Raw genomic sequence first — 12782 nt, forward strand, 5'->3', positions numbered from 1 at the left:
AGAGAGGATGATGGGGGGGCGCCTGGTGGCTCAGTGGGTTAAGCCGCTGCCTTCGGCTCAGGTCATGATCCCAGGGTCCTGGGATCGAGTCCCGCATCGGGCGCTCTGCTCAGCGGGGAGCCTGCTTCCCTCTCTCTCTCTCTGCCTGCCTCTCTGTCTACTTGTGATCTCTGTCAAATAAACAAAATATTAAAAAAAAAAGAGAGAGGATGATGTTCTTAAGTGAAACAAATAGAAATGAAATGAGTGCTCTGAAGTGTATTGAGATTAATCTGTTCTTGTTTTTCACTTACTAAAAATTACTGCGTAGCAGCAATGCCTCTCTCCTGGTTCACACACCTCATCAGTAATCTGGAACCCACAATGAGAGGCTGTTGGTTGACCAAAGCTGAGGCCCAGGTTGTAGAAGTGCAAATCAACTCTTAGTTCCTAAAACCTAGGGCCGAGCCCTACTTCACCTGGGACATTTCAGATAAAATCATCTCAGTCCTTCCACACTGTCTTCATAGTACTGATAATAAAAATTAGATCAAAGTCATGGAGGTTAGAATCATTTTTTATTCATTCAAATGCTCAAGGAAATAAAATGTGGAAAAGGATATATGATTACCAGTCAGGTCTTTATGGGATTATGGATGGAGCCGTGTGAACTTGAAAAGCTGAACATTGAACATTTTCTGCCACATTGGGTAGAAAGACGTTGTCAGTCCTTCTTTTGTGTTTCATAGGTACCTGTAATATAAGGATTAACCAAATGTTGGAGATATCATTAAAAGTCACTGTTAACTCATGAGACCAAGGTCATTCGTCCAGTCTGGGGCAGGCCATTTAGGCTGCCTTCTTGTACCTGCCACTTGTCATAAAGGGAACTGGTTACGAATTAAATCTATCAACAAAAAGCCATTTTCATCTAAAGAAAAAAGATATCCTATATATGGAGTAATCTAAAAATTCCTTAATAGTTTATCATTTGTGCTAGTGTAGTGTTTTGTTTTTTAGAAAGTCTTGGTGGCCTTACATCCCAACGTGTGCACATTCCTCCTCAGTCTGTATTTATCTGATTTGTCTTATAGGCCTTTCTTAAGAATTCAGAACTTAGATTCAAAGAGGCTCCAATTCTTTTGTGCCTTTCCTGGACCTTAGGCTTTTTGCTTGGGGTTTTTATACCGTACACAAGTTAATGGACTACAAAACATTCCCTTTTTTATTAAGGTTTGTTTAGACCATCACCCTTTTATTTTATTTTATTTATTTTTTCCAATTTATTTATTTTCAGAAAAACAGTATTCATTATTTTTTCACCACACCCAGTGCTCCATGCAAGCCGTGCCCTCTATAATACCCACCACCTGGTACCCCAACCTCCCACCCCCCCGCCACTTCAAACCCCTCAGATTGTTTTTCAGAGTCCATAGTCTCTCATGGTTCACCTCCCCTTCCAATTTACCCAAAAGCACATACCCTCCCCAATGTCCATAACCCTACCCCCTTCTCCCAACCCCCCTCCCCCCAGCAACCCACAGTTTGTTTCGTGAGATTAAGAGTCACTTATGGTTTGTCTCCCTCCCTATCCCACCTTGTTTCATGGATTCTTCTCCTACCCACTTAAGACCATCACGCTTTTAAATCTTGTGATACAGTGGCTCTCCTCGAATGCATTTAGTTACTTAAGCAGCCTTCTCAACCATGAGCTGTAATCACCAACTACCCCTCTAAGAGCAACATTTGCTTTTGGGAGTGAAACGGGGATGGAGTGAATCTTAAAAGTCCTGTGGTCCCATAAACGCCAACTGAATATTGCTTCTTTTTGGAAAAGGTTTTTGCAGAAACAGACATATACTAGAATTTCACTTTTTAGTGAAAGCTGACTGCACAGAGATTGGTAGGTCAAGCGAATGGCAGGGATTGATAATGTGGTCCTACTTGGTCAAGGACCTTAAATGGGTATTCCTGATCCGTTTCTTCCCTTTCTGTGTATGACTTCTTAACCGCATGTTCAGAAACACTGCTGCAAACTTTTGACCCAATACATCATCTGCAGAATTATACCCTCATATTTTTCTCTGACAATATGATTAAATCTTTTCCTTTTAGTTTTCCTCATAGCAAGAGGCAAGAATTCTTAAATGGGTTGACATGTAAACTTCTGGAGGGGATTCTAAAAAACAATGGGGCAAAGAGTATAATACTTATCAAAGTAGTGCAGAGAAGGCAGTGGAAGAGGGTAAACGTTTTACTAAACCAAAAACTATTAATTAAATATTAATTATTTATATTTAATATTAAATAATTATTATAAAATATATTCATTTTTATTCATTGAAATGCTCAAGGAAATAAAATGTGGAAAATATAAAATATAAAAATGTGGAAATTTATATATATTATATATAAATATATAATAATATATCTATAATATATAAATATTTTTTTAAAAATCTACATATATGTTCTGTACCTTGACCTAATCTGTGTCCAAAGAGTTTCTTTGGAGGGTAGATTTCTCACATGTTTTTAAAATGACTTCTGAAACTTTCTGCTCTGCCAGGGAACTCAGATAAGAGATCTCATGCTGCTAGTTAATTACTGCAGATGATGGAAGGAAAAGAAGAGATTCAGAGACGGAATACAGCAAGGTGTTGATACTGACTTCCACATTCATTTATTTCATTGTAATTGAATAAATGCTTTTGGGATGAATTGTTTTGATATCAGAATTCTATTACTGAGGAGTAGCATCAGCAAGAAGGCAGAGTGGGAAACCCTGGACCATCCTTCTTCCCAGTCATCGATTCAGAAATAATTCATGAACAAATTCCCTCTGTGAGACATCCAGAATTTTGTTATTTAGATCCAAGTATCTAGATAAGAGCCTGATATTTTTAATGTACTTTTGACGTGAACCTAAAACCATAATTTCATATTTACATTTTTCATTGTTTCACATATATAATCAAATTTATCATTACTTACGGTGTCCGGTCTTTGAATCCTTCGTGTTATTTTACTGCTCATAAGATGAGTCCTTAAAATCTGTTGCTGGGAGTGTCTGGATGATGTGGGGGCAGAACGTAGGGAGTACTGAGCCCGAGGTATAAGGCCTATAATGTTAAAAAATGTTAAATCATATCTCTGGTTGCATTGTATAGGCCTAGATTTAATCCATAAAATTTTGAGCGTAAAGTGAACATCTAATCCACTTCATCAGTTCTGAGTGAAGATGACAAAACCCAGATGGAATTTTTTTTGCCTGAGGGTCACATGACCAAGTGAAAGAGAAGGATATGATGGTTGACTTGGACTATGATGGGTAGAAGTGGACAGACTTAAGGTTATTCAAATTAATCAGATTTGGTAATTCACTGGATTTGCAGGGTGACAAGGAATAGCTCCCAGATTTCTGGCTCAAGCAATTAGATAGATATTCATTTTATTTTATGGTGGATTTTATGATCCTGGCACATATATGGTCAATAAATAATGGTCAGTAACAAAATTAGAAGGGTAGATAGGTGGGAAATATGAGTATGTAGAGAGAAAGCAGATAAAGATTAGAACAAGGCCCCTGTAGTAGTGAAAAAGTAGAATGAAATGGGATCCCATGCATTGGGATTGGCCCCCCGGGAAGGGGCAGCTTTTCCATTTTACCAGGAGGGACCGAGAAGCAGCTGAGTGCTAATGTAGCAGGGCTGGGCTCAAGTTATAGAGGGGGTTTCTCCTTGGATGGCTTTTAACTGCTCTGTGAAACTGGAGGTGACGTGTTGGCTGGGGAGGAGGACAGTGTTGGAAGGTGTGAAGAAGCCAGGAAGTTTTAAATAGTTGCTGGGAAAAGAAGAGAGTCAGCTGACCCCATTCTCAGCTGCGGGGGAGGGACATGTGAGCTGGTCCCAAGACCACTGAGAACCTTAGTCTCTGGCTTTAGTGATTGGCTCAAACCCGGACATGTAACCCGAGTCAACCCAGTCTGAGGCTGATTCTTCTCAACTGTCCATCGCCAGACTGACTCCTGCCCCTTGAGCTGGAACAGAGAGGAAGCTACAGTGGTGGCTGCCATCTTGCTTCCCAAGGGGCTCCACTTCCTCTCCGCTCCCAGCATCCTCAGAGCCCAGCAATGGCGAGAGAGAAATCAGTGCTCGTGAAAGACATCAAAGCTGGATCTGGAGAACTTAAGGCAGTCTGCCTCTGAACATTTCATAGTTTCGTCAGCCAAGTGATTTCATTTTATTCCCCCTTAAGTATATTAAGAACAGCTGCACTAGAATATATTATAGTTTCTCAGGAGTTGCAAGATCCTAAAGGGGATCCATGCTAATGCCAAGTAGAGAGAGCTGGCCCCCCAACTCTGTCTTTGCCTCCAGGGCCTCTGATGTGGGGAGCAAGGTGGCTGCTGCTACCACAGCTACGGGAAGGAGAGACCTTGGTCATCTCCAGCTTTCAACTGGACAACAGCTGGGAAGGGAGTGGGAATGGCTGACTTTTGGCACTAATGGTACAGGAGGTGCCTGGCTGTCCCCTTGGAGGCTGGGTAATAAATAGACAGGGTAATAATGGGTAATAAATAGACAGGTATGACCCAGTCCTCCTCCCCCGATGAATCTACACGTAGGGAACCCTCCACAAAGCCTGTCCTGTCACTAAGAGGGGACAGATGAGGGCTGAGGTTTAGGAATAACTTTTACATCTGCTTCCAGGGAAAGAGGCTTCTGTTTTACTCCTGCCACATCCCCAGTTCCGGGAATTAGGGTTCTGCCCCCCTACCCATCTTGTGCCTCACTCTGTTTCTCCTTCCTAAATGTGCAGCTGTTGGCGGACATGGGTGCCAGTCTGAAAGGACACTTTAACCCAGAAAGAGATTTAAAAGATGCTTGGCTGGGGTACCTGGCTGGCTTAGCTGGTAGAGAGTGTGACTCTTGATCTCAGGGTGGTGAGTTCAAGCCCCACTGTGGGTGCAGAGCTTACTTATTAAAAACAGAAGAAGAAGGAGAAGAAGAAGGAGAAGGAGATGGTTGGATGGAGGCAGAGGGGCAAGGGAGAGACAGAAAAATCCTAGGGAATACGGAGAAGGAGAGTGCAAGGTATAGAACTGCTCAGGGTCAGTGGTCAAAATAGGGCCTTGGATATTTGTATGTTCTTTCTCTTCAGACAGGACAACTGAGGTGAGGAAAATCAGACCTGCTCTCAGGTCCGAGGCAGCAGGCATAGAGGCAGGAAGGAGGGCCCTGGGCTTTATAACTGAGCCCAGCCTTGGTCTTTTTTTTTTTTTTTTTTTTTAAGATTTTATTTATTTATTTGAGAGAGAGAGAGAGACAGAGAGAGTATGAGTGGAAGGAGGAGCAGAGGGAGAGAGAGAGAGAGAGAGAGAGAGACTGTCAAGCAGAGTCCATGCTAAGCGTGGAGCCTGACATGGGGCTTGATCCCAGGACCCTGTGATCATGACGGGAACCCAGATCAGAAATGGACACTTAACTGAGTCACCCAGGTGCCCCACCAGCCCTTCTCTTAGTAAACCCAGGGTCACACCATCTTTGTCTGCTTGATCTTTCATGCCAATCTTTCTGTTTCTGAAAGGCTCTGTTTTCTTATATATTCCCTAGTAAATAGCAAAAAGCAAACATAAAGGACACACACGTATGAAAGTATAGGAACCAACATTGGTACAGTTAGTGCTTCTGTACTACGTGGCAGATGTGCTTTATTTCATTTAATCTTCAGAATACCCTTTTGAGGGGATATTCCCAATTTACAGATAGGCTAACCTGAGGTTACATAGTGAGGAGTGACTGAGCCAGGATCTGAACCAAAGCACACACACCCAACCACCAGGCTCCACCAGAAGAGAAAAGCAGAGACTTGGCTGATCTTAACAATAAGTCAGTTGTGGTGATTGATATTTTATGACATTTTTGATAGAAGAACTTAGAATTTATTTTGTCCTCAACTTACAGGGGAGGAGGCTAGTTTAGAGACATCCTGGGTTTGGCCTCTGTTCCATGCTTCTTGCTAGCTATACTGCCCAGAGGGCGGTGTTGCTTCCATAGGGCTCTTCAAGCCTCCAGCACCCAAGAATCATAATACACTTTCTAAATAACATCTGAGACATAAATGTGGTCACTGATGTTCCAAGGGATTAAGTCAGTGAAGTACCCAGTGTTCTTTAAGTGGTATATTACAAGCTTCTGAGGCCAGTTTTTATGACTAAAATATTTTAGTATAGGATGTAAATACTCTAAGGTAAACTAAAGTAGAAAGTTATGGCTGCAAATCAGAATTAAGTTTCATTCATTCATGTATCATTCCTTCATTCAACAGCCATCACGGAGGCCCCACGCAGTAACCACTGGGTTGTTACGGCTAGTCCCTGAGATCCTCCTCAGTTCAGACCCCAGAGCCTGGGAGTTTGTGCTAGCCATAGCAGGGGACCTGCTTACCGCCTGGTGAGCTCATCCAGACAGACGATCGCTCAGCGTCACTAAGCTGACTTTGTAGCTCTTGTACGCGCTGGAAAGCATCCAGCTTCACGCTCCGCTCCTGGGCAAGCCGGCTTCTCATCTGAGGGGAAAAGTGCTTAGGTAGCAGAGATGCTTCCTGGTGCCTACTTTAGTTCCTAGGGTTCCTTGGAGAGTGTAGGTCGAGGCTGCCCCAGAAATACAAGTCCTCATGCATTCCTGGTCAGGCTGAACTCAGCCTTCTGAGGAGAGCTCCAAGAAGGCCAAGAACTCAACCAAAGAGGAACAGAGGCAGCGCTTAGAACTTTTATTGCCTTATCATAGCCAGGAGTTCACTCATGACATTTTTATCTTTTATGTTTATTTCACTAGAGTGGAGGGGAGGAGAGGAAATAGAAGGGTCCAGTTCACAGAGGACCTTGTGGGTCAAAGCCATGAAACTACCAGAGGGACGGGAGGGAGTCCTTGGACAATTTCAAGCAGAGGAAAGACCCATTCTCTCTTCCAGATCTCTGTTTGGCTCAACTCATCTTTGGCAGGGATGCCCTGAGTACCATCCCCCATGCCTCATATGAGGCCCCTAACAAGAGATGACCTTCGTATTTACTCATGTGGCCCTCTGCTCACACAGCTGACCCCTAGGCCCCAGCCAGAGAGTGGCTGGGTCCAAAGTGCCTCATCTGCAGAGATCACAGGTATTTTTTAAACTTATTTTAATTTATATAAATATAATTTTATATAGGTTATAAAAAGTAATTTAATTATAAAAATTATCTAAGAGTATAAAAAGTAATATAATTATAAAGTACAAAAAAGCAATAATCATATAATGGATTGAATAGTGTCCTCTTGACCCCCCGAAAAATTCAGGTTTACCTAGAACCTCAAAAGGTAACCTTGGAAATAGTCTTTGCAGATGTAATTAAATCATGAGGAAGCCATACTGGATTAAGAGTGGGCCTTACACATCAAAAGAAACGAAATCTTGCCATTTGTGACAACATGGATGGAACTAGAGCATATCATGCTTAGCGAAATAAGTCAAGCGGAGAAAGACAACTATCTATGATCTCCCTGATATGAGGAAGTGGTGATGCAACATGGGGGCTTAAGTGGGTAGGAGAAGAATCCATGAAACAAGATTGGTTAGGGAGGGAGACAAACCATAAGTGACTCTTAATCTCACAAAACAAACTGTGGGTTGCTGGGGGGGGGTTGGGAGAAGGGGAGTAGGGTTATGGACATTGGGGAGGGTATGTGCTTTTGGGTAAATTGGAAGGGGAGGTGAACCATGAGAGACTATGGACTCTGAAAAACAATCTGAGGGGTTTGGAGTGGCGGGGGGGGGGTGGGAGGTTGGGGTACCAGGTGGTGGGTATTATAGAGGGCACAGCTTGCATGGAGCACTGGGTGTGGTGAAAAAATAATGAATACTGTTTTTCTGAAAATAAATAAATTGGAAAAAAAAATTAAAAAAAAAAAAAAGAAAAAAAAAGAGTGGGCCTTACATACAATGACTGATGCCTTCCTAAGAAGAGGAAAGGGCTCAGACACACAGAGGGACACATATGGAGAGGGCGATCGGATGAGGAAGACAGAGATCGGAGAATTACAGAGATCGGAGATGTAATTACAGCCAAAGGAATGTCAAGGCCTACAGGCGACCACCACAAGCTAGGAGAGAGGCAGAGAACAGGCTCCTTCTGAGAGCCCTCAGGAGGAGCCCACATGTTGATTTCAGGCTTCTGGCCTCCTGAACTCGGAGAGCATCCCTTCCACTTGTATTAAGCCATCTAGTTTGTGGTCATTTGTTACAACAGCCCTAGCAAACCAATCCAGTTCAGCCGCACATGTTTTAAATACTACTCTCGTCTGCGTGGACCCAATGAGAAGGCCTGTGAACTCTTGAAGCTGTGACCACAGGCTCATCTTACAAATGTTAAGGAGCAGTTTCTTGTGTGTGTGCAGATACTCTCAAGTGTTATATAACTTTCAGTAAAAGATCAGATCCCCAAGTTAGGAACACTTCCTAATACGAATTAGCCCCAAGGTCCATGTAGGTACTTTAAGGATTGGTGTAGGCTCCTTAGCCCTCCTGGGTAGGAACCCAGGAAAAACATATCAAGACTCCCTAGGCCAGGCTGGGGCTAAGTCAACTTGAAAAATATTAGCAAAGGAAAGAAACATGCTTAGGAAGGACCTTGTGTGGTGTTAGGACCTTAAAGAAACTCCACCCCACTTCACAGAGGTAGGTACAGTGATTTGCCAAGATCCACAAGCTGTTAGCGGCAGAGGCAGGATTTGAATCCAGGTCAATCTGTTTCCAAAATTGTTCATGTTCATTCAGATTCCCAGTAAAAAGACATACAGCCAATATTAATCAAGAGCTGTGTGTCAGTTTCAATTCTAAGTGCTTCATTGGAACTACCTGATTCAATCCTCCTAAAAATCCCATGAATTGAGTATATTGTTCTCCTCTGTACCAATGAGAAGACTGAAACACAGAGAGACTACAACCTAGCCCAAGGTCATGCAGTGGAGATCTAGCCAAAAGTCATGCAGTAGAGGGCCCCAGGGTGTGAATCAGGAAATTTGACTCTAGGGCCTCCACTCTGAATAGTCTCCCCAGGAGCAGGAGGTAGGCAAGAACAATCATGCTCTCCAAGGTCAGATGATCAAAATCTGCCCTTGGAATTGGAGGTTGGAGAAGGATTAATGAAGTCACTGTAGGTCATAGGGGCTCTTGCTGGCTGAGGATGGATTGCTAGTTGGTGGTGAGTGGGACAGTAAGCCTGGAGCACAGGAGTTGTGCCCCAGCTTACTGGGGTAGGAGAATAATTTAGATTTTTACATGCATATACTAAAAAGATGTATTTGAGAGAAGCCTCAAAATATTTGTTTTGACTACTTTTAGAATCTCTACCATTAGACAAAAATTAGTTGTTAACTAGAGAAGACTTTGAGAAACTAACACCTTGTCTCTTTCTAGGCACAGGGCTCAAACTCATGACCCTGAGATCAAGACCAGAACTGAGATCCAGTAGGACATATAACTGATCGAGTCACCCAGGGGTCCCTAATGCCTTATTATCGGGTGGTTTTTAGAAAGGCATGATTTGAAGGATGAATATGTGACACCAAATTTTTCTTAAGGATTCAAATCACAGTTTAGTTTTCACAAAATAAATGTGAAATTCTAATTTTCTTTTATTCTAAAGCTACCCATTTTTCTCTCCATTCCTCCACAAATGTTTTCTCTAGCATTGCCTCAGTTTAATTTTGGTCCTTTTTTTAAAAAAATTTTTTGTCATTTATTTTTGTAGACTTCTCATTGATCTCCTCCTTAAGCACTTGAAACACTTGGCCAATAATCTAATTTAACTTTCCAACTTCAGTTTCCTAATATCTCTGGTGAATTAAGTGATTTATTCCTTCCGTGAATGTATAAGACATGCCTGTTCTGGAAGGTGCTACTTCTTTTGCATTTTGTATTGGATTACATTCTATGGTCTCCTTTGTTAGAACTTGCATTAATCCATGTCTGCATCTGCTGTTTCTTCCTTTTTTTTTTTTTTTTTTTTACTGTAGGGCTCTATTTAACAAAAATAAATTGTGTCTGGAAATCACATTTGCCTTTCCTTTTTGTCTCTGATGTTCCAGAAATACCTTGAATAAAATCCTCTTCTCATAGCTTCCATAATACTTGTTGCTTTTCCAGATTACCACTGGAATTTTCTAAAGGCTCCCTAGTTCAAAAATTATAGTCAAGTGGAAACATGTTTGTCACGTGGGTTATAAAGGCACCAAGATTCTGGGCCTCGGGGCAGTGAAGCCATCATCCTCTCACCATTAGCAGCCTGAGCATCACCCCAGCGTGGGCAGAAGTATTCCCATTATCCTGGTGGGCCTAGAAATGACAAAGGTGGGAGACGCCAGAGGCATGGAAAATTCCAGAAGAAGGCCCCAGCTCTGGCTGGTGCATCCCGCTTGGCTTCCGTGGGGCCGCTCCCTCTCTCTGGAGTTACCTGTTGGAGCTCTCTCTGACTTCTCTTCTGCTGAAGCTGGCCCAGCCTGGAAGCCCTCTCAGCTGCCTCTGTCAGGAGCTGCAGGTGCTGTTCCTTTTTCTCCATGTCTTCCAGGAGCTTCTCCATGCTGGAGGTTTTCATCAGATCCACCTGTTGCCGGTGGCGAGCCTCCTGGGTCAACTTATGTTGCAGCTCTCTCAGCAGTTGAGCCTGTGGCAGGAAAAGGGCAAAGAAATTGAAGAAGGCGCAGTCTTTCCTCTCAGCAAAAGACCCGGAATGAGAAGTTTCCCAAAGGGATAACCATCCCCTCCAGTAGGGCCCAAGGGCAACACCCTGTGGCGAGCTCCTGGGCTCAGGGTCACGGAGCCCAGCCGTTTGGTTCTGGGCTACTAGCCGACAACAAGACTACCAGCATCTAGGCCACCTTGGCATTTACTGGAAGCCCTGAGGCAATAGTCAGGGAGACAACAAAAGGAACAAGCCAGAAAATCCAGCCAAGTGGTAATGCCACTGTACAGCAATACCAGTCAAACAGTTCCAACTTTCAGTGCCTGAATGTGACGATGATATGTACGTTACTTAGCCTATTAATCGCATAGTTGTATCTACCACAAGCTACACGCGCAGGGTCACTGAGCACTCATCACAAGTAGCAGGGAAGGGTGAGCCCCAGGAGAGGGTGTGACCTAACTGCTGCAATGAGTGGGCAAGGGAGGTTGTGATCTTGCCTCTGGTTTGACTTCCAAAATAGCTCTGGGGAAGCCAGGTTCCAGATGGTTAAGAGGGAAAAGAGTAGTAATCATTTGGTCCTGTTCTGAAATTTTTTTATCAGTAGCACCTTAGGCACCAGAAGGTCAAACTCAGTTGTAATACTAATACTAATATTATTTGTACGGTGATGCTACAGTTTACATAATTATACACCATCATTCACCTGGTGCATGATAATGGAGGATATAGGGTCCGGAAGGAACAAATTATATGCTATGTTTTAAACATGCCCAGCTTTCCCAATCTCTTCTTTAACCTGAGCTCCTCTCTCTCTCTAAACCTAGGGTCTTTCTGCTTCCTTCATGCTTGGAGAGTTGGTACAGCTATCAAGAGCTTAAACCTTTATTTTGGGGCCAGCCCCTACTGAGCAGCAACTTCTGGAATGGGTCATCTGGAAAAGACCCAAGACTCTTAGTTTGGGGAATAGCGCTGACAGGTGGGCCACACTCCGTGTGCACAAGGTTGCTGTCAATGGAAAGTGTGTTTGGAGATGGAAGGTCTGTGTCAAGGGCAGAGACCTACACCCCAAGATGCCCTCTGGGTAATAAGATCCTCAGAGAAACACACATGAACACACTACACACCGAAGAATGATCTTTTGTGTGGGTAGTACTTGCCCGCCTTAGCCAAGTATGAACAAAAACAAAAGCCTTTTGGCCACTCTCCTTGGTTGCTGGGCTAGAGAGGAGGGAGAAGGGAAGCTGAGGTCTGCGTGCTGGTTCTCTGGCCCTGCCCTGTGCTTGAACCAGGCTCACAGTACCAGGCAGCCTATGGTGCTGTTTCCACTCCACATGAGGCTTTGCAGAGTGAGCTCAGAGAGAGGGAGGGAGAGGGCTCCTGGGGCTCAGATACCTGGTTATCGTGCTGCCGGACCATCCTGGCGTTGTCGGCCTGAGCCCTGGCCAGGGCCTGCCTTAGAGCCCGTAACTGTTGACGAAGTAAAACCACTTCTTGGTCTGCCATTAGCTGGACGCTCAAGCACTCTTTTTTACTTTGCAGAGCTTCCTGTGAACGTCCCAAACCGAGTGACATAGGAAATAAGTTTCCTTTCCATAATTTAAGTTTCATAAGCATCTCTAGACCACTTCGGTTATCCATAGTTTTTAAAGCTTCCGGTAGCCAGGAGCCCCCACCAGTCACTTCCTGTGTGTCTTCACTTAAGGACAGTGTGCCAGATCAGAGTAAATTAAGACTTGCTCAAACACTAAGTGAAAATGTCCAAACTACTAGTATTCTGTGCTTTGGTTTCAATTTGTCTTGAGGTTGGTTTTCTATTTATTTTGTTTATTTCATTTTCCTCAGATAATCATGTTCGAGACTCAAAGATCTGCAGTGGATTTTGTCGAGGCTGCCTCAAGCCCTCGGTAAAGCCGCCCCCTCCATCCTTGCCCTTCCCTCCTGCTAAATTCTCTCTCATCTCTTCTCCCGTTTGCTTCTTTGCCATTTGCTTCGGGCTCTTTCCTGTTTCTCTATAGTTCTGACACGTTGCCACTTCCCAAGAAAACTCCCCAACCCCCAGATCCTTTAAGAGGGTTGGACT

The 12782-nt window shown here is 43.6% G+C and overlaps 1 protein-coding gene across 1 annotated transcript in view; it reads right to left on the reverse strand.

Annotated features, from left to right (window-relative positions):
• Positions 1-606: 606 nt before the first annotated feature.
• Positions 607-12782, reverse strand: part of LOC122909007 — a 157865-nt gene continuing 145689 nt past the window's right edge. The window contains 5 exon segments of the mRNA XM_044252938.1: positions 607-732; positions 2974-3101; positions 6429-6549; positions 10472-10681; positions 12095-12247. Of these exon segments, the coding sequence (XP_044108873.1) occupies positions 607-732; positions 2974-3101; positions 6429-6549; positions 10472-10681; positions 12095-12247 (738 nt within the window).

Source organism: Neovison vison, chromosome 1, assembly GCF_020171115.1.
Source record: "Neovison vison isolate M4711 chromosome 1, ASM_NN_V1, whole genome shotgun sequence".
Classification (NCBI taxonomy): Eukaryota; Metazoa; Chordata; class Mammalia; order Carnivora; family Mustelidae; genus Neogale; species Neogale vison.